The sequence below is a fragment of the Urocitellus parryii genome, chromosome 15 (assembly GCF_045843805.1).
Source record: "Urocitellus parryii isolate mUroPar1 chromosome 15, mUroPar1.hap1, whole genome shotgun sequence".
NCBI classification, from domain to species: Eukaryota; Metazoa; Chordata; class Mammalia; order Rodentia; family Sciuridae; genus Urocitellus; species Urocitellus parryii.
Genome location: NC_135545.1, coordinates 18316832 through 18342757, shown reverse-complemented (window position 1 = coordinate 18342757; position 25926 = coordinate 18316832). Strand labels below are relative to the sequence as shown.

The window sequence follows — 25926 nt, the reverse complement described above, 5'->3', positions numbered from 1 at the left end:
TACATTTGAATCAAATTGGTATAATTTCTCATTTTTCTGAGTGTACAGGTTGCAGAATCCCATTGGTTATACAGACATGTATATACATACGGCAATACTAGTGTCTGTTTTATCCTGTTGCCTTTCCTATCCCCCCGCCCTCTCTCTGTCCCCCTTCCCCTCCCCTCCCATCACTTCTCTCTACCCAATCTAATGTGACACATTTCTTTTTTTTTACCCTCACATCATCATACATGCATTTTGTATAATGATGAGGGTGTCCTTCCATCTTCCATGCAATTCCCCTTCTCCCTCCCTTTCCCTCCTACCTCTCTTCCCTATCTAGAGGTAATTTTCTTCTCTTGCTCTTCCTTCCTACCCCGTTTTGAGTCACCCCCGCCCTTATATCAAAGAAGACATTCTGCATTTGTTTTTTAGGGATTGGCTAACTTCACTTTGCATAATCTGCTCCAATGCCATCCATTTCCTTGCCAATGCCACGATTTTGTTATTTTTTAGAGCTGAGTAATATTCCATTGTGTATAAATGCCACATTTTTTTTTATCCTTTCATCTATTGAAGGGCATCTGGGTTGGTTCCACAGTCTAGCTATTGTGAATTGTGCTGCTATGAACATTGATGTAGCTGTGTCCCTGTAGTATGCTCTTTTTAGGTCTTTGGGGTATAGTCCGAGAAGGGGATAGCTGGGTCAAATGGTGGTTCCATTCCCAGCCTTCCAAGGAATCTCCATACTGCTTTCCAAATTGGCTTCGCCAATTTGCAGTCCCACCAGCAATATACAAGTGTACATTTTCCCCCACATCCTCGCCAGCACTTGTTATTGTTTGACTTCATAATGGCTGCCATTCTAACTGGAGTGAGATGGTACCTTAGAGTGGTCTTAATTTGTATTTCTCTGACTGCTAGAGATGGTGAGCATTTTTTCGTGTAATTGTTGATTGATTGTATGTCCTCCTCTGAGAAGTGTCTGTTCAGATCCTTGGCCCATTTGTTGATTGGGTTATTTGTTTTTTTGTTCTTTATTTTATTTTTATGTGGTGCTGAGGATTGAACCCAGCACCCTGCGCATGCCAGGCGAGCGCGTTACTGCTTGAGCCACATCCCCAGCCCTTACTTATTTATTTTTATGTGGTGCTAAGGTTTGAACCCAGGGCCTCACATATGCTAGGCGAGTGCTCTACTGCTGAGCCATAACCCCAGCCCGATTTTTATTTTTAAATTTTTAAAAAGAATTTTTTTTTAGTTGTAGATGAACACAATACCATTATTTTATTTATTTATTTTTATGTGGTGCTGAGGATCGAACCCAGTGCCTTACACATGCCAGGAAAGCACTGTACCACTGAGCTATAGTCCCAGTCCCCATTTTTATTTTTTTATTTTGAGACAGGGTCTCACTGAGTTGCTGAGGCTGGCTTTGAACTTGGGATCCTCCTGCCTCAGCCTCTGTAGTTGCTGAGATTATAGGTGAGGGTCACCACACCCTATGCCAGATAATTTGTCTTTAGTTTTCAGATATATCTGAGTATGAATTTCTTTGGATTTATCCTGTTTGGGGTTTATTCAGAATCTTGAAGATTCTGTAGATTTATATCTTTTGCCCAATTTGGTAATATTTCAGCCATTATTTTTTCTTTTTCAGCACTGCTTCCCCCAGCCTCCTCCTTCAGTTCTTTAATGACACAAAGGTTAGATCTTTTGTTATAGTCCTCTAGCTGTCTGAGGCTTTGTTCTTTATTTTCCAGTCTATTTTTTCTGTTTTGTTTGGATTGGATAATTTATGTTGTTTTGGCTTCATGTTCATTAATTCTTTTCTCAATTATACTGTTAGGCAATCCAGTGAATTTTTTTATTTCAATTACTGTATTTTTCATTTCTAAAATTTTATATTTTTCTTATATATATATATTTTTTTGGTGTGTGTGTGTGTGTGTGTGTGTGTGTGTGTGTTTGTGTGTGTGTACGCTGCTGGGGAATCAAACCCAGGGCTTTGCATACACCAGGCAAGCACTGTACCACTGAGCTACATCCCCAGTCCTATACCACTGAAGTTTTTCTCTTTGTGTTTTTTTTCAAGCCCATGATTATAATAATTGTCCCTCTGAGCACTTTTATGATGGCTGCTTAAAAATCCTGGTCAGATGATTCTACTATCTCTGTCATCTCAGAGAATGGCATTTGTTGATTATATTTCTCACTCCCATAAGATGAAGGATTTTCTTTTGAATTCTGGATGTTTGGGGTATTATGAGACTTGGAGTATGATTGAAACCTTGTGTTTGAGCACATCACCTTGTTACAGCCTAACAGGATGGCAATCTTGGCTCCCAATTTAGCTTTTGCTGACATGAGTCAGGTGGGGCTGCAGATTTTCCTGAGTTGTTTGGCTGAAGTGGGGCAGTCACTATCGTAAGTTTTCTGTCTTGCTAGTCTGTCCCTTCTTGGCCCTTTGGTCAGGGAAAACAGGCTTCATACATTGTTGTTGTTGTTGTTTCCCAGCACCTAGTCCAGGATATGTGACACAAAAAGAAATCCCAAAATACTCATAGCATCCTGTCCTTAGGGCCCAAGATACTTAGCTGGTCTGTCTCTTTTGTCTGTCTTCTATACTCTTCTTCTTCTCCCTGCCCCAACAACTGTCCCCCGTTCTTGCTGGAGATTGAACCCAGGGGCATTAGAACTCTGAGCTACAGAACTATAGTCCCAGCCCTTTTAATTTTTAATTTTTATTTACTTATTATTTGTATGTGGTACTGGGGATGGAGGCCAGGGCTGCTCTACCACTAAGCTACATCCCTAGCCCTTTTTATTTTTTTATTTTGAGACAGGTGGAACTAAATTGCCCAGGTTGACCTCAAATTTGCAATCCTCCTGCTTCAGCCTCCCAAGTAGCTGGGGTTGCAGTTATGCACCACTGCACCCAGCTTCTGTAGTTTTAGCATCTATTTTATAAATACTATCCAGGGTTATTAGATGTACTTAGCGGGATGAGTAGGGAGAACGGAGAACAGGCTTTTTAGGGAGAACAAGACTCCTGTCTTGTCTGGAACTATAAGTGCAACATTAGTACTTTCCCCAAACTTTCGTACAAGTAAAACAGTCTTTAGTGAGTATTGAAATTTATTTGAAATTAGAATCCATCCTGGAGAATAGTCCTGGTTTACACCCCAGTGAGTGTCAGCATTCTGGAAAGTGCCTGTTGTCTACCTTGGTATATGCTAGGATGGTTTTTAGCCCATCAGGCCATGGGTTTTGGAGAGGTTTACCCTGGACACTCCTGGGGAGTTGACATTTCTTCTCTTGTGAACTTGCTCAGTGTGCACATTGCAATGACCTGAAACAGGGCATGAAACTTGGCCTGAGCTGTAGAAAACAGTTAGTTCAACTCTTTCTTCAGGTGAAATGATTGATTTTTATGATCCTAGCTGCTCAGAGATACACACTTTTTAAAAAAAATTTTTTTTTTAGTTGTAGATGAACACACAGTATCTTTATTTATTTTTATGTGGTGTTGAGGATTGAACCCAGTGCCTCACACATGTGAGGCAAGCACTTTACCACTGAGCACAACCTCAGCCCCAGAGGTAAACTCTTTTAAGGTCCAATTGAAAACTGTTTCTAAGAGAAAATGAGAGTCATAGGGAAAATACTTTGAGGACCACAAACTAAACAGAAGGTAATCAAATTCTGACAGGTATTTTTTCTTTTAAGAAAAGAAGACATTTAAAGTTGGCAACAAGGGGCTGGAGATGTGGCTCAAGTGGTAGCGTGCTCGCCTGGCATGCATGTGGCCCGGGTTCGATCCTCAGCACCACATACAAACAAAGATGTTGTGTCCGCTGAAAACTAAAAAATAAATATTAAAATTCTCTCTCTCTCCCTCCCTCTCTCACTCTCTCTTTAAAAAACAAATAAATAAATAAAGTTGGCAACAAGCCACGAGTGGTGGTGCACGCCTCTAATCCTAGGAATTTGGGAGGCTGAGGCAGGAGGATTGCAAGTTCAAAGCCAGCCCCAGCAACTTAAGAAGGTCCTGTCTCAAAAATAAAAAATTTAAAAAGGGCTGGGGATTTGGCTCAGAGGTTAAGTACTCCTGGGTTCAATAAGCCCTGTTACCTTAAAAAGAGAGAGAGAGAGAGAGAGAGAGAGAGAGAGAGAGAGAGAAGAGAAGAGAAGAGAAGAGAAGAGAAGAGAAAAGAGAAGAGAATGAATGACTCAAAACTTTATTAAATATACAAAATTAAAATGATTTTGGGCTGGGGATGTGGCTCAAGCGGTAGCGTGCTCGCCTGGCATGAGTGCGGCCCAGGTTCGATCCTCAACACCACATACCAACAAAGATGTTGTGTCTCTGCCAAAAACTAAAAAAATAAATATTAAAGTTCTCTCTCTCTCTCTCTCTCTCTCTCTCTCTTCCTCTCTCTTTAAAAGAAATAAAAAAATAAAATGATTTAATGGCACTGAAGACTGATAAGAGAAAGAAAAAAAGGGGAGAGTAAATAGGAGAGGAGTGGGACGGGGGAGATGAGGTGGGATGGAGGAGAAGGAGCCAAGGCTGGATACCAGGGAGAAGAAGCAGCGGGAGTAGGTGGGAGAAGACCTCTTTGTGAATTCAGTCCCACTACTGATGACTTTCCAGCTTTTTTTTTCTCAAACCATATGAAGCTCTTGAATATTCCAGTGCTTCTCAACTGGGGGCAGTTTTGTTCCTCAGTGGACATTGGCAATGTTTGGACATGCTTTGGGCTGTTATAAAGGGGTGCAACCCCAGGGCTGCAAAGGCCTTGGTATTCTGTTTTCCAATCCCAAAGAAAGAACTTGGAAGACTCAGGGAGAGGGTTTTGACATTTTATTACTCACTCACTCCTGGCAGTGAAAGGCTGGGTTACAAAGGAGGGTCACACCCTGCCTCCACCAGAGGGAATTTATGGGATAGGACGCTGCCACTGCACAGGTGGGGTTCTTCAGATGTTTTACAAGCACATTCTTTCCCTTTACACCAAGGTCACTCTACTTTGATCCACACCTGAAGATAAGAGACAGCTTCCCGGCTCCATCTTCTTCATTGTCACATTCTTTAGAGTCCTTATTTCACTGCTGAATAACAAAATTTTTGTGTTGTTTTATTTAGGAAAAGGAAAAAGAAGGTTTATTGCTGTGCTAGCAAAGGAAAAACACTGGGGACTCCTGTCCCAAAGGGGGCGTTTAAAGAGGTGATTCAAAGGGTTCATTCCTTGTGTTCTCTGTTGGAGTTGTAATTCACTTGTTAATTTGGGAAAAGTCATTTCTGAGACCTTCAGGTACCATCCCCAAAGTCTGCATTACTTCATTCTGTGGTGGGTGTGTACTCAGGGACCGATAACTCTGCCTAGGATGGGGAACAGAGGTAATCCTGTTTCCCCTGAGATTAGGGAGGGATAGAGATTAGGGAAGAGCAGGAAGAAAGGAAGAGCAAGAAACATGTCCATTTTAAAAATAAGCAGAGCAGAAAATAAAAAAATAAAAATAAAAGAAAAATTTTAAAAAAAGATAGAAAATGAAAAAAAATAAAAAATAAAAAAATAAGCTGAGCAAAAAACTTTCTCAGACACTGACTAGTATTTACCCCAACAGGGAACAACTGGCATCTAGTGGGTAGAGAGGCCAGAGATGTTGCTAAACACCCTATAATACATAGGATAGGCCTCTACAACAAAGAATTATCCAGCACAAAATGTTCATATTAGCATGGTTAAATAGCCTTAGAGTAGGGTGACACAGTCTGAGAAGACAGTGATTAAAGGAATGACCTCCATTTGCTCAGGAGATGAATGATGGTGTCCCCTCCAATGTCCCCTCCCCCTTTAGGTATGTTTTCAGGTCCTCCCAGAGCAAACATTTGCCTCATCTGTTTCAGGGCACATGAAAATGCAATCTCCAACTGCTGTTTTACCTTCAGTGGCCACTTCCTGTGTTCCAGCTCCTGGGATAAAACATTAAAAATATGGAATGTCCATACAGGGGAGTTTCGAAACCGTGGAGCCTGTGTGACTCTAATGCAGGGCCACGAAGGTTGTGTGAGCTCCTGCTGCTTTGCCAGAGACAGTGAGTAATTAACACATAGAGGACTCTGTTCTGTGTGCTGGGCAAAATTCTTCACGTTCCACTCATGTGGACTTTCCTAAATACAGAAAGAGAACTGATTTCCTTTTTTTTGTTGTTGAGCTCAGGGTCACTTAACCACTGAGTCATATCCCCAGCCACCCCCCCACCACCACCCCTTTTTGAGACAGGGTTTTGCTGAGTTGCTTAGGATCTCACTATGCTGCTGAGGCTGCTCTTGAACTTGAGATCCTCCTGCCTCAGGCTTCTGAGCCGCTGGGATTACAGCCATGCTTCACAGTACCCAGCCAGAGAAGTGATTTCTAATGATTCTAGCAGTGATGGTGGAGTTTTTCCCCCCTCCTCATGAGGAAAAAACATTCATAGGCCCAAGTTAATAAATGCCAGAAATTCAGCCCAAGGTGGCCCAGACAACAGAAGAAGCTTACCAACTCCTGTAATGAAAAGTCAAGAAGGAGGTCTGACTTCAGGCATGGCTGGGTTCAGAGACTCAAACAATACTGTTAGGAATCTAGTACCTCCACTGTCTCTCAACTCTGTTTCCCTCTTGTATTGGTCTTTTCTCTCCAGGAAGCCACGAGGACCTCTAGTAGTCCAGGCTAAACTGCTCTGGCCACTGGCAATCCTGGAGGAAGAGAGACCCTCTCTTTCTCTCTTGGTGTCAGCACAAATCCTAAGGAAGACTCCCATTAGCTCAGCTTGGGATACACGCCCATCTCTGAACCAGTCATTTATCAGGAGATGAAAGACTGTGATTGACCAGATCTGGGGGACTTGTCTATCCCCAGAGCTAGGGGTTATACTCTCGAAACTAAAGACTGAGAGTTGGTGAGGGGTGTTTTCCCATAAGAACCTGGGGAGCTGCTGTCAGGTGAGGGGACAAGAACATGAACCAGGACAATGACAGGAAGCTGCCATGGGTGAGGAAAGTACAACTGGGGCTAGAACCAGGAGCCAAATGTGTACTCCTCAATCCTAATAAGAAGTGGGCTTGCTCTGTGTGTCTGTGGGGCTGGCAAGGGGTCCAGCCAGTGTATACACAATCTGGGTCTGGCTTGGGAAATTCTAGGAAGCATCCTGTGTCTTAAGTCAGACTCCTAGTAGGAGGTGCCCCACCAGCTCTGTCCTTGGTTTATTAAGTTCAGAATCACATACATTAAATTGTTATTATTTCAGATTCTGTTATTTTCAAATTTACCTAGTCACTAAAGTTTATATGTGACCCTAAAATCAATACCCTTTTGAGGTCACTCAGACATGTGCAGAGCAGTGAGAAATTTGAACATGAACAATGTGATGTTCTGACTCCTTGGTGTAGCTCTCATAGTACAGTGTCCTTTTATGGCCTATTGAGTGTCATTTTTTTTTTTTGGCCTTTTGGTGTCTTTTGCAAGTAATTTTGATGTTTAAAATGCCTCCCAAGCTCAGTACTGAAGTGTTTCCTCATGTTCCTACCTGCAAGAATGTATCTTATACAGAAAAAGTGTTATATATGCTTCATTAGGCATGAGTTAAAGTTCGGTTGGCTGTGAGTTCAATGTTAATCAGCCAACCATATGTGTGTGTGTGTGTGTGTGTGTGTGTGTGTGTGTGTGTGTGTGTCTTCAAACAGAAAGCTCTTAAATAAAGTTATGCATTGATTGATTGATGAAAATATTGTGACCAGAGGCTTGTAGGATCCCAACCCTGTATTTCCTCTAGGAGCAATGGTTCAATATTTGCTAATTCAGTGTTTGTAATAACTTCATAAAATGTAGCTGTAGAGAATAACAAGAGTTTGCTGTAGCCGGGTACAGTGGGGCAAGCCTGTAATCCCAGTGGCCCTGGAGGCTGAGGCAGGAGGATCGTGAGTTCAAAGCCAGCCCAACAATGGCCCTGTCTCTAAATATAATACAAAATAGGGCTTGGCATGTGGCTCAGAGGTTGAGTGCCCCTGAGTTCAATTCCTGGTACAAAAAAAAAAAAAAAAAAAAAAGAGTTGACTCTAATTGTAATTGGCTGGAGATCATTAAGCCACACCAGGAGGGGGTTTTATTGTCATCAGAGTGAACCATGGTGGTGCCTAACAAATGCATTCTCAGCCTGCTTTGGCCTCATCAGAGGAGGACACACTTGGCTAGGGAAGATGATCCCCCACCCAAACTCTCGTTTTGTGTTGCAGACTCTTTTCTCATTTCTGGAGGCTTCGACAAGTCTGTGGCTATTTGGGATGTAGGAGAAGGCTACCGGAAGCTATCCTTGAAGGTACAAGTGCCAGCATTAGAGAGAGACTGTGAGCTTCATTCCTTAGTCATTCCATGCTGGGTGCCAGAGGCTGGGGCTACAGCAGTGAGACAGACTTAGGTGCCTCCAAATGGAGCTGACCCATCTGTGGGGAAGAACAGAGAACAGACAAGAAACCACCAAGAGAATCACCAACAGTAATGAATGGAATGGGGAAACCACAACAAGGTGACGTGATAGAAACAGACTCTGGGGTTTAACCATCAGTGGCTTAGCAGGGAGAATGTCCCAGAGGAGATACTTGATCAGAGAATTGTGTGGCATGGAGGGTCTGGGTAAATAAGGATATTGAGGAAGGACATTCTAGGCAGATGGAAGAGTAAATATAAACCCAAGAGATTGGAAAGTTTCTAAGAACAATAGAAGTTACTATGCAGAGGGATGAATTCCATAATGAGGCATGCATTTAAAGCTAATGAGGAACATTTACTGAATATTTTTGGCTGAAAGTTAGGGGAGGCCCAACTCAAAATGGCTTTGTAATTAGGTATATGTCATCCGACACAGCAAGAATCCAGGATTGGTTCATTCTGTGCCCCTGTTCCAGAGGTCCCATGCCCCGTGGTTTCTGCATAATCCCTGATCTCACAATCTCATAGTCACCTTTGGTTGTGGATGCTTGCACCAATGATTCTTCATCTCTGTGTCCCCGGAAACTCAATGTATACTGTGCCACCTTGAGCAGCACATGTCCAGGCTTCTGGGGCTGGTCTTTCTGAGCTCTCTCCTCCTCGGGTTTTGGGAGGCAGAGGGAGTTTACATTTACAACAAATAAATAGCATAAAATTGAATGCTTAAAAATCATTTTGTACACTATCAGGTTGTTCTAGTCTCTCTCTTCTCTCTTGCTATTCCTTAACCCTGTTATACACAACAGTTTAACTTTTCCTGTTCCTTTGCCTCCTACTATGCCCTATTGCCTCAACTTTTACCTCTTTCCATAAAAGAAAGGCCCAAGTGTAATAAAGGTGCTGACACAGAATCCCAACATCATGAAGCAGTGGCATCTATCTCTCCGAGCTCCTTTTTTTACCAGGGGAAAACAACCGACCATTTGCTAAAGCTGCAGTGAATCAGATTGTAGTTTCTTACAGCCAAAAGCTCCAAGTAGTGTCTCCTAGAACAAAGAATGCAAACAAAAACCCAGGACTGGATGGGTATCCAACCTTTCATTTCTTCCATCCTGCTAAACACTATAGAACTACTTTTAAAAAACATATACAGTGCCATGATATACTTACATATCACATGTCTTTATAGTTTGTGTTCCACCTTGAATGTTGATGAAACCAGGGAAGTACATTAGTTACTCTTAAACATAACCAACATTGGGTTCCTGGGTTTGTTTTTATTGTTCTTATAAGGGCATTTTTCCTAGGTCCTTGGTAAAATTTTATTTTTCTTCAGGGCCATGAGGACTGGGTAATGGATGTTGCTATCAGCAACAACAAGAAATGGATCCTATCTGCTTCAAAGGTAAAAGTGGCCAAGCTTTGAGTGACTTAAAATGCCTACCATATTTATGAGAATTGGTGACAGCAGGAGTGCTATTCCCAAGTATAAAATTCCTGGGCAGGCTCAGTCTGATGTCTGCTTCCAGGAGTAGCCTGGGAATGTGGAAAGTAAGTCCTACCATCTGCAAATGTGGAGACTTTCCAGGTATTTCTGTGTCTGTGTCATTGACATTTGATTGTTGTTGGAGAAAGTGATGAAGTGTTGAGTGTTGCTGGTGAGTGATGAAGACAGCAAGGGCCTTGGAGGGCAGCAACAGCTCATGGACAAGCAGGTGGGTCTTCCCTCTCTTCTATCTACATTACTGCATCTTGCGATTCCCATTCCATTGGCACATCACAGCTGGTTCTGGATATCCCAAGGGCTGTCCTCCCCGTGGGATTATAGAGGAGTTAGGGCCCTCAACCTTTATCCAAGAATTCTCTGTGCTAGAAATCTCTAGGTCTATGAAACTATGAGGAAGACTCTGCCTAACATTACCAACATTTTAGAGAGTCAACCTTGGCTACAGACACTCCAGATTAAAAGCATATAATGATACAATATGTAATAAAAATTATAGGGGCTGGGGTTGTGGCTCAGTGGTAGAGCACTTGACTAGCACATGTGAAGTACTGGGTTCAGTCCTCAGTACCACATAAAAATAAATAAATAAATAAAGGCATTGTGTCCATCTACAACTAAAAAAAAAAAAAAATTATATGCTGGTGGGTTCTTTGGCACACGTCTGTAATCCCAGTGAGACAGGGAGATAGGAGGTTCGCAAGTTCAAAGCCAGCCTCAGCAAAAGTGAGGTGCTTAGCAACTCATGAGACCCTGTCTCTAAATAAAATACAAAATAGGGCTGGGGATATGGCTCAGTGGTTAAGTGCCCCTGAGTTCAATCCCTGATACCCAAAACAAACAAACAAACAAACAAAGTATGTCATTATGTTATTACATTAATATAAAGATAGAAAAAACTGAGTGTTTACTTAAAATTTTTATTTTGTATTATTATTATTTTTTAACTTTTCTGTTATAACAACAGGATTAGTTAATAATGGCAACTAGTAGTAATTAACAGTAGGGCTAATTAAACAAATATGCTTAAAAATATAAAAATATTTTATAATGTTTCCTCCTATCCCCAGGAAGAGCAATTTACTGTGATTTAAAAAAAATCTTTATTGGATATTTAAAATTTGTGGATATATTAATATATATATATAATATATGTATAATATATGTTATATATATTTATAATAATATATTGTATATATTATACATATGTAATAATATATGTATAATATATATAATAATATATGTGTTTGTGTAAATTTTTTTTGTACCAAGGATTAAACCCAGTGGCACTTAACTACTGAGCCACATTCCCAGCCCATTTTATTTTTTATTAATTAAATTAATTAATTTTTGATACTGTATTTAATCAGGGGCTCTTAACCACTGAGCCACATTCCTAGCCCATTTTATTATTTATAAATATTTATTTATATATATATATATAATATTTATAATATTTATTTATTTATTTTTGAGTAATGGGGATTGAACTCAGGGGCACTTAACTACTGAGTCATATCCCCAGCCTTATTTTGTATTTTATTTAGAGACGAGGTCTCACTGAGTTGCTTAGAGCCTCACTTTTGCTGAGGCTGGCTTTGAACTTAAAATTGTCCTGATTCAGCCTCCAGAGCTGCTGGGATTACAGGCATGCAACACCATACCTGGCAATATATATTCTTAAAATACATAGATATATCATTATTTTATTTTATTTTATTTTTTTTAAAATATTTATTTATTTAATTTTCGACAGAAGCAACATCTTTGTTTGTATGTGGTGCTGAGGATCGAACCCGGGCCGCACGCATGACAGGCGAGCGTGCTACCGCTTGAGCCACATCCTCAGCCCCTATATCATTATTTTAAAAAGAGAACTTAAATACAACAGCACTAGTTGAACAGATACTACTTACTTTTAATATTAAAAAAAGACCTCATTCTGTGAAGCCAACATTATTCTGATACCAAAGTCCAATGAAAATATCACAAGAAGAGAAAATTACAGCTATATTTGTAGACTATATTATTGTATATTTTAAAAGATATAGATGTAGGATGTAAGACTTTTGAAAAAAGAGAACATAAATGTAACTAAACTGATTAAACAGATACTAATATAAAACTAAATTCTACGAGGCCAGCATTACTTTGATACTAAAACAAGATAAATATATCACAGGAAAATTACAGATCAATATCCCTTATGAAAACAGAAGCAAAATATTAGCAAATAAAACCATTATTTACCATTCCTAGGAATACAACGGTACTTCAATATAAATTTAATTAAATACAATTAATATAATATAATATACAACATTAATAGAACAAGGGGGGAAACCACACCTGATCATCTCAATTGACACAGAAAAGGCATTTGTAAAATCCAAAACCCATCTATGATTTTAAAAAGGCCTCAGAAAGCTGAAACAAATTAAGGAAGACCTAAATAAATGGAAAGACATCCTACATTCATAAATAGGAAGACTTCCCATTTTTAAGAAGTCAGTCCCCAAAGTGATTTATAGATCCCAAACAACCCCTATCAAAGTTCTAACAGCTGTTTTCACAAAAATGGCAAAGCCAATCTTCAAGTTCTTAAGGAGTTGAAGGGTCCTAGGGAATGAAGAAGGAGGAGGTGGAGGAAAAAAAGAGGAAAAAGGTACACGACTCACTCTTCTTTGACTTCAGTATTAACCACAGATTTACAATAATTAAAAGTATGGTACTGGGCTGGGGTTGTGGCTCAGTGGTAGAACACTTGCCTAGCATGTGTGAGGAACTGGGTTCCATACTCAGCATCACATATAAATAAATAAAATAAAATCCATTGACAACTAAAAAAGTATTTTTAAAAATTTGTGGTACTGAGCTGTGTGCAGTGGTGCATGCTTATAATCCCAACTGCTTTGGAGGCTGGGGCAGGAGGATTGCAAGTCAACCTTAGCAATTTAGCAAGGGCCAAAGCAACTTAGCAAGACCCTGTCTTAAAATTAAAAAAAAAAAAAATTATAAAGGGCTGGGGATGTGACTCAGTGGTTAAGTGCCCCTGGGTTCAATCCCTAGTACCAAAATAAACAAACAAAAATATATGGTACTGGCTTAGGACAGGCATATAGATAGATAGAATAGAATAGCAAATCAAGAAATAAACCCTAACTTATTTGTTCAATTGATTTTGGGAGAAAAAGCAGTCTTTTCAACATGGTGCAATCACTTTTTTTTTTTTTTGACTCATGATGGCCTCTTCAAAGATCATCAAATAGTTTTAGAAAACTAGTAAATAACATGGTGCTAGGAAAACTGGATATCCTCATTCAAATAATGAAATTGAACCTGTACCTTATACCATATACAGGCATCTCTCTATTTTCCTGAGTTCTATATCCATGGATTCAGTTAACAATGGATTTTGGTATTCTTGGGGAATCTTGGAACCTATGCCCTGTGGATACGAAGGGACAACTGTATAAAAATTAACTCAAAATGAATTAAACTTGAGAACTAAAACTACAAAACTCTTAAAAGAAAACATTCGAGAAAATCTTCATGATACTGAGTTTGGCAACAGTTTCACGAACATAAGAACAAGAGCCACACACACACAAATATGTTGGACTTTATCAAAGAATTTTTATGTCAATAGATACTATCAAGACAGAAAAAAAAACAACCTACAGAGTGAGATAATATTTTCCAATCATGTATCTCTTAAGGATTCATGTCCATAGTATATAAAGAACTTCTAAAGCCCAGCAACAACTAAAAACACAATCCAAAAATAGGCAGAGGACTGGAATAGACATTCCTTCAAAGAAGATTAAACTGCTGACCAATAAGCACATGAAAAGGTGCTCAACATCAGTGGTCCTTAGGGAAATCTAAGTCAAAACCACAGTGGACAGCATGTGGAGTGTTGGAAAGCATGTGGAGAAACTGGAACCCTTGTGCATTTGCCAGTGGGAATGTAAAGTAGTGTCGCTGCCATGGAAAACAGTTTGGCAGTTTCTCAAAAGGTCAGATGTAGAACTAAACTACCACAGGACCTGTCGATTCCACTGCAGGGTATATACCCAAAAGAATGAAAGCAGGGACTCAAGAAGATACTTGTATACCCATGTTCATAGCTGCATTATTGACTGTAGCTAAAAGATAGAAGGAAGTGTCCACCAATGAATGAATGATGGATGAGCAAAATGTGACATATACATAAAATAGAATATTATTTGACCATTAAAGGAAGGAAGTTCTGACATACTACAACCTTGATGGACCTTGAAGACATTATGCTAAATGAACTAAGCCAGTTGCAAAGGATAGATACTGTATGAATGCATCTACACGAGGGACATAGAATTGTTACATTCATAAAGACAGGTAGAATGGTGTTTGCCTGGGCTGGAGGGAGTGGTGAAGGGAAGTTATTATTGATAGTGGAGTTTCTATTGGGAATGATAAAAAAACCTGAGATCATAGTGGTGATAGTAACACAATGTGTTGAATGTATTTAAATGTCACTGAACTGTATGATTATGAATGACTGAAATGATAATGTTTTATATGTTTTACCATAATAAACCTAACAATGACATATTTCTTTTTGACCATAATATAGCAAGATATTTTTTACTTTTCTTTTTTCATACTTTTTTGAACTGCCTGATTCTTCAGGTCCTCCTCCTCCTTTTCCTCACCCTCTGCCTCCTTCTCCTCCTCCTTCTGGTTGAACCCAGGGACATTCTACCCTAAGTTGCTTAGGACCTTGTTAAATTGCTGAGTCTGGTCATAAAATTGCAATCCTTCTGCCTCAGCCTCCCAAATCACTGGGATTATAGATATGTACCACCGTGCCCAGTTAGGACATACTTTTCTTTTTATGAAAAGGTGAAGCTGAAACCTGTCAAACAAAATTCTTGCAGCTCTGTTCTTATCAAGTTCACATGATAGCAATTCCTAGGTCAGCCCAGAACATAAAGCTAAATATTCTCCCAACAAAAGGATTTGTACATGGAATACTTAGAAATTTCTTACTAGCAACATCAGGTTTTTAGCTTTGTAGGAATTACTTTTCAGCTCTCCAAAAACATCCAAGGGTACTTAGTTTACAGGCTTGTTTTAATAGACCAGATATTTGTCATCCAGATCCTTTGCCCTCAGATTTTCATCAGCAGACTGCACCCATGTAAAATGTCCATTATTTTTAAACATTCTGAAGCACATTGGATGACATCATAATTTAGATCTTGCTTTCTCAGGAAAAATTGTTTTAAAGCACAGAGGTGATTTGAACTTGTGATATATTAGTTGGATTCCAAAGAAATTATAGTATTTTTCAGAAAATAAGCAACTTTACACCATATAATTTTTGCCATAAGCTGCACTAACATTGAACAACTCAGGTGCAATCACTTTTTTTTTTTTTTTGACTCATGATGGCCTCTTCAAAGATCATCAAATAGTTTTAGAAAACTAGTAAATAAATTTGTGTTATGGTTATTCTTTTCTCTGTTATCATCCTTGATGTATTTCAAAATTATGTAACATTCGTCTTTTTCTATACCTTAAAAATATGATTTTTGCAGCAAGTCATCACTTAAACTTCTTTTGATAGCTAGAAATGATAATAGCCAAGTGGTAGGCACATGTTTAAAGGAGATGTCTCCTTCCATTTCTGAAATCAACTTAGTATTTCATACAGATTGAGGAAGGTAAAAAGTACCCCAAACTCTTACTATGAAAGACCCAACATTATAGGTAAATAAATTGTACGCCTTTTTAGGAATGTGTGATGCAAGGTGTGCTGGACATTTAGCTTTTCATTTACTTTCATTAAAAGTTTATAGAATGAACGGAGTTTGCCAAAGTTTACATTTTCACTTTCTGCTGAATATGTAGATAAGTGAGTAAAGCCTAGTTTGTGTTTAGATAAATATCAGCATGCTTTTTTTTTCTTTTTAAAATATTTTATTATTTATCCCGATTGATTTTTTTTATAAATATATTTATTTTTTAGGTGAAGATGGACACAACACAATGCCTTTATTTTTATGTGGTGCTGAGAATCAAACCCGGGTCCCGCCCGTGCCAGGCGAGTGCTCTACTGCTGAGCCACAATCCCAGCCCAATATCAGCATGCTTTTAAAAAATGTGTTTTTTTTGCAGATTCATTAACATACTCATAAAAGTCAGGCACTGTGACAAATCCCTATAATCCCAGTGACTCAGGAGGTTGAGGCAGGGGGATCACAAGTTGGAAACCAGCCTCTGCAACTTAGACCCTGCCTCAAAATAAAAAGGACTGGGATGTAGTTCAATGGTAAAGTAGTAAGTACCCCTGGGTTCAATCCCCAATACCAAAAAATAAAGTAAAATAATCTTTATGGAAATCCAGGAGAGAATCTGAAACTCCAACTTTGGAATCAAAGTATCTAGGAACTATGGGGAACATTTCTTTTTCTTTTTTGCCCTGATTTGACAAACCATTTGATATGCGGAAACTGATTGTTGGTAAAATCTGACAACTCTGCACTGCAAGGGGCCAACATGCCTGTTCCCTAAACTTCCCATTGTTTCTCTGTAAGACATTTAGTTGCAACTGTTGTAGGAACTGTAACATTATTCAGTTTATTAGTTTTTTTTTTAAATTGCTGCAATAAAAAATTACCACAGATGGCACTGTTTAAACATGAAACAACACAAATTTAATGTCTTAACATTCCATAGGATAGAAGTCCAACGAAGTTTCATTGGACTAAAATCAAGGTGTCAACAAGACTGCATTCCATGGGCTGGGGATGTGGCTTAAGCGGTAGTGCGCTCACCTGGCATGCGTGCGGCCTGGGTTCAATCCTCAGCACCACATACAAACAAAGATGTTGTGTCCGCTGAAAACTAAAAAATATTAAAAAAAAATTCTCTCTCTCTCTCTCTCTCTCTCTCTAAAAAAAAAAGACTGCATTCCTTTCTGGAATTGTTAATTAAAGTTCATAGTTTATATTGTTTCACTCTGTGTTGTACAGTCTATGGGTTTTGCCAAGTGCATGCCATGTACCCACTACTGGGTAGCATGTGGAATGGTTTTATTGCCCTAAAAAATCTTTCCTCCTCTTCCCCAGAACTCCTGAAAATGCTGCTCTTTTTACTGTCTATAGTTTTCCCTTTCCAAGAATATCATATCATTGGAATTATGTAGTCTGTAGCCTTTTCAGAATAGCTTCTTTGGCTTAGTAATGTGCATTTAAGTTTTCTCTGTGTCTTTTTGTGGCTTGACAGCATGTTTCTTTTGGCCACTGAATGATATTCCATTGTAAGGATGTACCACAGTCTTTTTTTTTTTTTTTTTTTGTGACAGCCGGTTTACTGTTTAACCTGTTTTAGGATAGGACCATGAGACTATGGAATATTGAAAAGATCGACCAAGTTCCTTTGGTAATTGAGAACCAAAAGGCTATGGGGACACTAGTGAAACAGGTAGGTATTGGGTAAAATTAAGCTCAGTGAAGATGTTTATTAACCCTGAACAGTTTAATTTATTCTTTGAGCTAACATGTTTTGGGCAACTGGGGAATAACTGTGGACAGAGTGAATTTCTTGCCTTGTGGAGCTTAAATTCTAAAAGAGGAGACAAGGTATAAAGACACAAGAAAAGTATGCAGTAAATCACATGGTGATCCATAATTCTAAGATAAATAACAGAGGAAAGGACAATGGGAGTGCTTGGAGTTGCAATATTTCAAAAGGTGGGGGTCTCTGAGAAGGAGACACATGTGCAGACTGGATGGTGTTAAAGGAGAGAGCTTGGCAGATATTTAGGGGAAGGATTTCCCAGCAGTGGGGACAGCCAGTGCAGGGCCCCTGAGGCAGATGGAGTGGAGTGAATGAGAGGGCCTGGAGAAGATGGGGCCCGGGGGAGTTCTGGTCAGTGGAGAAATGGCTGGACACACAGCTGGACTGTGTAAGCTTCCTATGTTCCAGCTGCAGAAACTGGTTGGGCCCCCAGTTCTCTGTTTTCCATGCAACAGGCTCAGAAGCCCATGTTTCTCTAGTGCAAGTGCTTGATAGTAGGGTGGGCCCATGTTTTGCTTCACCAGGCTCCACAAGGTCCAGCCACAGAGGCAGAAGATGTGCCCCTCTACCACTAAGCCCTCGGAAGTTCTGGCTGGCAGAATGGGTGGCAGACGGGGTGGCACACACCTATAATCCCAGCAATTCAGGAAGATGAGGCAGAAGGGTTGCAAATTCAAGGCCAGCCTCAGTAATTTAGCAGGACCCTAAGCAATTTAGTGAACTCTGTTTCAAAAAAAAAAAAAGAAAGAAAGAAAATTAAAAGGGCTGGGGATATAGTTCATATATATAAAGCAACCCTGTGTTCAATTCCAGTACAAAAAAAAAGTCCTTGTACTGCTTCTGGGACTGTGCTAATCTGTGAGCAGTGTTGCAAAGGGAGGTGAGAGATGGGACCACATGGACCTTGTCTTTGTGGCCAGCTAGTCCTCAAGGCCTTTGTGACCATGTTAGTCCTTAGACCCTGGAAGCTGACTAGCCACAAAGCACTGATTGTCTCTGTCCCTTACCAACTTGCCCTGGAGCTTCCTCCTCTGGGAGCCTTGTTGTTTTGGGGTTGGACCTACAGAGACTGTTCCATGAGACCTGGAGCTGCCGAAGAAGGTAGGTAAAGGATCAAACATCTTTCTTGCAAAAGAAAGAAGAAAGAGACCTAGTGAAGATGAACCCACTGCACTTGACTTGCTCTGAATCAACAGGAGAAACCTCAGAGGGCAGATTTCCCAAAAGGCCTGCCCCAGGCAGGGTCCCTCCAGCTGGCCAGAGTGCTGGAAAAGAGGCAAAAGCACAGGGGCTTGGAGTGCCAGGACAGGGGAATGCCACTGTGCAGGCCTGTCCCAAGGGGACTGTGCTGGGGTGGGAACGGCTGATTGGCCTCTGCCATGGCCTTAGAGTCCCCCACCCTTGCTTGGCACTGCTCACTTCTTAGTAGGCTGCAGATGATGTGGTGAGCTGTGCCATCTGTGTCCACCATTCTACATGTTTTGGTCAGACAAAGGCTCAGGATAGAAGAGGGTGCTCAGCACCTATGTCAATCTAGTCGAAATCCCTGTTTTGTTCAGCAGTCTTGTCTGCTTGCCTCTTGTGGTTTGGTAAAAGTTGGGTGTTCCCTAGCATGTCAGGGAGGTAGGACATCCCCCTTTTCCCACAATTCTGCTCTGCACAGAGCACCAGACAGGCTTGGACACCTGCCCTGTCATCCCTGCTGCCCAGGGGCTTGCCACTCCTGCCCTCAGGGCCCTCACAGGAGGGGACATGAGCTGGCAGCATCTGCTTAGCTTGGAGGAGGGGTTGGGGGACGGAGCAGAAGCCCATGTGGGTTCACTCAGTAGGGTGGACTCTACTCTGTGAGGTTAGAGGCTCCTGAGAGGGGAGCCCTTACTTCAGGCCAGTCCAAAGTAGCCAGATGATGGGGGGAGGATTCCAACTTAATGCCCTGATCTTTTCTGACCAGCACCTCCTTTCTGCTCTTAAAATATTTCATGTCAGTGCGAAGGATGTGACAGGCCATTCTCCACCTTGGAAAGTGACAGCTCGTTTGAAATAGTCACCAAATGTATCTTCTGCCGGAGAGATGTGATGGACTTGCCAGCAGTGGCTTCATCATCATCAGAAACAGAGAACAAGGAGGACTGAAGGCCACTGGGCCCTTTCATTGACTTGATCATGGTCACCTGTTACCCAGGTTGTGGGGCTCTCCACAGGGATCCTTCTCAAGGTCCCTCCCCACCTGAGTGGGCCTGTCAGACTGGGGCAGGGGCCAATCCCTGGCTGGGCTCTCAGTGCAGGGCCACCTCCTCAGCTCCACAGCATCCTTGAGGGTTGAACACTTCAGTTTTCATGCAGAATAAATCTAGATTCCTTTGGAAAACAAGTGTGCATATGAATTGTAGAAGCAGTTTGCTATTTCTAAGCTTCATGTCCTGGTGTTCATTCTGTCTCATTTTGGGGATGCGTTATGGACTCTATTCTGGAGTCTTGGGCCTCTAGGACTGGTATCAGCATTTCCCGAGGGTGAGTTTGTCAAATGAACATGAAGATGTGTGGGGGTCCCCCTCTGTGGGTCAGGAGGCAAGGCATTGTGGCTTATATGGTTTGACTATGATTTGTTCCTTAAGAGTTCATATCCTGGACGCTTGGTTCCCAATGGCGGACACACCATGGGAAGGTATCAATAACTGCCTCTTGGGAGTGGGTTAGATATCAGGGGACTGAATTTGCTACCTCAAGAGCAGATTGTTATAAAGTTAGGCCACCCCTGTGTTTGGTTTCTTCTACATGTGCTACTTGCTGTTCTTACATGTGCTCCTGTCATGTGATGCCATCTGCCATGTTATGACACCATATGAAGCACTAATCAGATGTCACTGCATGATCTTGAACTTCCATGCTTCTAGAACCATGAGCTCAATAAATACTTTTTTCTCTATAAAGTACCCAGACTCAGGTATTTTGTTGTAGTAACACAAAACCAACTAAGACACTGGCTAATGCTCCCAGATGGCCATCTGCCTAGAGCAGAGGAAGGTCTGAACATGCAAGAGGTGGTGTGGTATTTCCACCACAGGATGTTTCATGCTCTCTGCCCCAGACTTTTGAATTTCCAGAATTCCCATGCATATGTGCAGCAGTCTTTCTGCTTCCACTGCATATTGTAGAACATTGATCAATCCAGAAAGACTGAAGTTTTCAGTTAAAAAATGTGAAGATTCTCCTGTTCCACTTGGTGAGTTTCACATGATATTTTTGCCCAATATCATTAATATGTTCTGTGCTCCATTTTAGAAACTTGATTGCAGGACTAATTTACAGTGTCCATTGTTTGGCATCCAAAGATTTTGTGCATTAGCACAATAATCTGAGATTCATTTAGGGAGGCCCCATGTTTAGTGCCTTCCCTGTGAGTCACGAGGGTGGGAGGTGGGGTGGGGTTATTGCTTAGATTCAAGTTGGCTGCTTAGTATTTATTCACTTATTTACAACGACTTATGTATGAAAGTGTCAAAACTCCACTTACACCTCCCCAGCAAGAGGCCTCCCTCCTTGCAGAAGTTCTGAGGCCTTCCAACACGTGAAGACACTGCAGATGTAGTCATCACTGTGGCTGTGAAGGACGGCTAGAGAGCATATATGAACACTGCCCCTACTGATGGGCACCTAGGTTGGTATTACAAAAAAGACTAGAGCGAGCCTTCCCGTGCACGTATTTTTGTACAGACTCAACAGTTCTGCGGCTGGCTCTTCCACGCCTTTGTGTTACCCAAAAGCCCTCTGAAAAGTGCTGGGACAAGTAGCTGGTATGCCTGAGGGCGGAGTCCCCGGGGGAGCAAGAGGGGAGCCTGGGTGAGAGGACTCCTACTTGCCCTATCTGGGTGCTGTGATAGCTCAGGGTCCCCCGAGTACCCTGTGATGCTACCCTGACTCAGGAAGAAGCGGCCCAAATGAAGTTATGGGCCCCCGGGGGCTGGCAGGGACGGCGGCCGGCTCCGGCTGAGGGCGTGGTGCTGGTGGGGCCCGAGTTCCCAGGGTGTCCCGAGGGCCGACCCAGCAGCCCCGCGGCGCAGTCGTTTGGTGGGTTCTCCGGAGCCTTCAGGGGCTCCCCTGCGCCGCGTCTGGCGAGCAAAAAGCGCAGACCTTGAACGAGGACCCCATAAAGGTACAGGCAGGTATCCGGTTTCCGTCGAGGAGACGCTGCCGGCACCGGGAAACTAGGCCCGCCCAGGCCCCACGCACCGTGTGGAGTTCGAATTCTCTGAGGCCAGCAAGCAGGTACGCCACGCATGCGCCGGCATCCAGCCTCCTCGCCGCCTAAAACTCAAAAATCAAAAAGCCTCTGCGCACGCGCGTGGCTCATGGAGTGACTAGAGATGGGGAATAGTTTCTCGCGCTGCTTACACGGGCGGCGCCGTGGCTTAGTTGGTTAAAGCGCCTGTCTAGTAAACAGGAGATCCTGGGTTCGAATCCCAGCGGTGCCTCAACCGAGCGTCCCAGCTCCCTCGTCACTCTTTTGCTTCCGCTTTGCGTCCCCGCCCACCGCCCAATACCCCCTCTCTCCTGGGACCCGAGAGACCTTTTTAGTCCAGGCCCCAGCTGATGGCGTGGCGTGGCTACAGGGTTGCGTGCTGGGCTACGCGTGACCGGCTTCAGCTTCTGCTCTCCCGGGTTCCCCAGAGCTGACTTTGCCTCTCTGCACGCCAGGAAACTGCTACCGTGCTTCGCTAATCCTTCCAAAGCACTGCTGATCTCCCCCTCTCCCTCCATACACGCAATAAATCTGTTGCATATCTTTGAGGCTTAGCGAGGTCAAGTGCGACCCAAAGGGGAGGCCTGCGGAGTGGAGTCCACCAGTGTGACAGTAGGTGGAATGCATTCAAAACGAGCTCAGACGCCAGTGTGGGGACAACCTAAGCTTGCAGGTGGTTGCTGATTGCGGTGCTGAGGCCCTGTAAATAAATACGCCGGCACTTGGGGACCTACTCCAGAGCATTTGAATCCAGGGCTTTGGGGGTGGGGGGGAAGATGAGGGATGCATTGAAGTTTTAAAAAAGTTCCTGGGGGATTCCTATAGCTCAGACAGTTCCAGTGAGCTGCAGCAATTGCAGACATGGCACGAGGCTGTGTGCTAAGTGCAGAGGCTCCTCCACTTACTAGAAAGTTACACCAGTAAACTGTCGCGTTGTAAATGAACTTAACCATCCAAGATCATAGCTTAGTCTCGCCTCCTCCGAACACATTTTTTTTGGCCCAGCCTACACCTGGGCAAAATGATGTAACACTAAGTGCGTTTTATAATAAAGTGTGTTGCATATCTTGTGTAATCTACTGAACACTGAAAGTGAAAAAAACAATGGTTATATGTGTATTCACTTACCCCACACAGCAGGAGACACACATGATATTTTGTTAGACTTGATGGGATAGAAAAACCCAAAACAAAATATCCAAAACTTGGGGTTGGGGTTGGACCTCCTTGGTAGAGCGCTCGCCTGGCACTGTGTGAGGTACTGGGTTTGATCCTCAGCACCACATAAAAATAAATAAAGGTAGTGTGTTCACCTCTTCAACTAAGAAATATTAAAAGACAATATCCATCACACTGGCAATGCTGGTGCCTAGCCCATGTGAGGACCACAGAGCCTATCCCTAGCCAAGGAAAAAGAACAAAATTTAAAATTACAGTTTCTACTGAATCCATATCCCTTTCACCACCATGGTGAAAATGAAAAATCTTAACTTGAATCATTGTTAAGTTAGGACCTTCTGTAATCAAATTTGCCTGCTCTGGAAGCAGTTCCTTATTGTTTTTTTTTTTTTTTTTTTTTTTTGTGTGTGTGTGTATTTGATTGATGTTGCCAAGGAAAATATGTCAGGATTATTTTGAGGCTTTGCAGTGCTGAAAGGAACACCCAGTCAGTGATAAATTTATTGGAAACTGGGCTGGGGTCATTGTGGAGCTGGATATTTTTAGTTGGTCTTTATTCCTAAACTGAGCTGGGTAGGAACAGTTTTGAGCATTGCCTGTTTGGTGGCCCAATGGAGGTGTTGGTTGGGGTGTGAGTCTGGGATTTAGTGGGGGGTCAGCTAAAGAAAAGCATTTGTGAACAAAGGATAGTATGCACAGATGGCTTGAAGTCACCTAATGGAATAAATATCTTTGGGCAGTAAGCAAAAACAAAAACAAAAAAAAAAAAAGAGAATGGGCCAGTGTGAAGTCTATCCTTCCTTCCATTCTTAAAAAATGCCTAGCTATTTCTGCCTCAGGGCCTTTGCAGTGCTGTGCCTGGTGTCTGGAATGCTATTTCCAGAGACTTTGCAGGAATGGGTCCTTTACATTTCTGGTCATTCAGTGTGTCACCCCTTTGAGAAGCCTCCCCTCATTGTCCCCTAGGTCAGCGTCCACAATAGCAGCCTACTTATTCATAGAATTTATTCATGTGCTTCAGACCAAATGCAAGAACAGATATGATGGTCCAGCTGCCTTCTGTGGAACCCAGCATAAAAGAGCTTTGCATTATGTGCATGTACAAGTATGTCACAGAGTTCCACGACTATGTCTAATTATAGTGCATCAATTAAAAAGTTAACAAGGGCTTTGCAAAAAGGTAAAATGATGCCATTCTTCTCATTAAATTTTTGTTTTATTTTGCAAATAGTTTCATACAGATGTTTTTGTGTTAACATGTAACCTGTTTATTATTGTTGTTTTTAAATGATAAGTATTATATTTTTTCCTCAGCTTTAACTCCTAATGACTCTTCTTCCTTCTTATGTATCAGGGATTGAACATAGGGGTGCATAATCACTGAGCTGCATCCCCAGAATTTTTTATTTTTATTTTGAGTCAGCTAAGTTGTTGAGGCTGTCTTTGAACGTGTGATTCTCCTAACTCAGCCTCCAAGCTGCTGGGATTACAGGTGTTCATCACTGCACCCAATTAATATCTTTTTTAAAAAATTCTTTTTAAAATATTTTTAAGTTGTTGATGTACCTTTATTTTTTATTTATTTATATGTGGTGCTGAGGATCAAACTCAGTGCCTCACACATGCCAGGCAAGTGCTCTGCCACTGAGCCACAACCCCAATCCCCCAATTAATATCTTAAATGTCGATAGATATCATTTAAATACACAAATGCTAATTTAGGATCCTCAATAATTTTTTTTAAGAGTGCAAAGAGATCCCAAGACTAAGCGGTTTGAGACTCACAAAAAGTATATGTGGGGCCTTGTAGGGTCATCAGAGAGCAGGGTAAGGGTGAGTATTGGAGATGTGGGGGTTTGTCCTGATGTCCCTCCCTGAGATGACTTCTTCAAATTATGGATCAAATATGAGGACAGCTCCCTGTTAATTGAGAACTCCTTTCAGAATGTTGAATGAATTGTCTTGAGTAGTGATAGAATTATTATTTCAATAAAATTTTAGTATCAAACCATCATCTCAATACACCCTCATGATGAAAATTCAAGTAAGAAATGAGAACCAAAATATATGAGAAGCAATATAGCGTAATGGGTTAGAACGCCCAGGGACAAAGCCAATTGCCACATAGCTGTGTGCATTTATTGGCAACCACAGTATTTGTTGCCAGTGATAAAACACTGGGCACATTTCTCCATTTCACTCTCACTGAATTTCTCTCTTTCTCTTTTTCCCTGTGGTTCAGGGGACCAGAGCCAGACGCTCTCTCATGCTAAACACATGCATTCTGTAGCTCAGTTTCTGCCTGGGTAAAATGGGATTCCTAGCAGTAGACACCTCATCAGGTTGTTCAAAGAACCAAATGAGTTATAGTCACCCTTGGATGACAGAAATTCCTACCTACCGTAGGGGATTCTGTTAAAGGGAGCAAGACAGGAAAATCCTTTATCAGTTCCCTTGCCTTCCAGACCCTTCTCTGGGCATTCCCGTGGAGGTGACATGTGTGGAGGGTAAAAGGGTGTGTTTGTTGATTACAGCTTTGTTGAGACATGATTCAGATACCCCACAACTCACCAGCTTAAAGTGTGCATTTCAGAGTTTTTTAGTTTATTTTATAAAGTTACATAAGCCAACACCACAATCATATCCATAACATTTTCATTATTCCCTTGTATGAGAGTTCTCCAGAGAAATATAATATATACATGGGAAAATGTGTGCACGTGTATGTGTGTGTCTGTGTGTGTGTGTGTGTGTGTGTGTCCATGTGCAAAGTATCCCTCTACCCCAGCTTTTTTGTGGTGCTAGGGATTGAACCCAGGGTCTCGTGCAAGTCCAAGATAGGCAAGGTCCGCAACCAGTGACCACATCCCCACCCCTTAAATTAGGCATATCTAATTCCAAAATCCAAAATCCAAAATGCTATAAAATCTGAAACATTTTTGAGTGCTGATATGACACCACGAATGGAAAATTCCACA

General features: G+C 41.7%; 1 protein-coding gene and 1 non-coding gene across 2 annotated transcripts in view; both read left to right on the top strand.

Moving 5' to 3' along the window:
- Positions 1-19662, top strand: part of Wdr88 (WD repeat domain 88) — a 37122-nt gene extending 17460 nt beyond the window's left edge. The window contains exons 7-11 of the mRNA XM_026391194.1: positions 5897-6084; positions 8264-8346; positions 9793-9861; positions 17341-17433; positions 19516-19662. Coding sequence (XP_026246979.1) covers positions 5897-6084; positions 8264-8346; positions 9793-9861; positions 17341-17433; positions 19516-19662 — 580 coding nt within the window. The remainder of the gene's footprint in view (positions 1-5896; positions 6085-8263; positions 8347-9792; positions 9862-17340; positions 17434-19515) is intronic.
- Positions 19663-21927: 2265 nt separating this feature from the next.
- Trnat-agu (transfer RNA threonine (anticodon AGU)) lies at positions 21928-22001 on the top strand. The gene has a single exon. It is a non-coding gene; the product is annotated as a tRNA-Thr (tRNA).
- The last annotated feature ends 3925 nt before the right edge of the window (positions 22002-25926 follow it).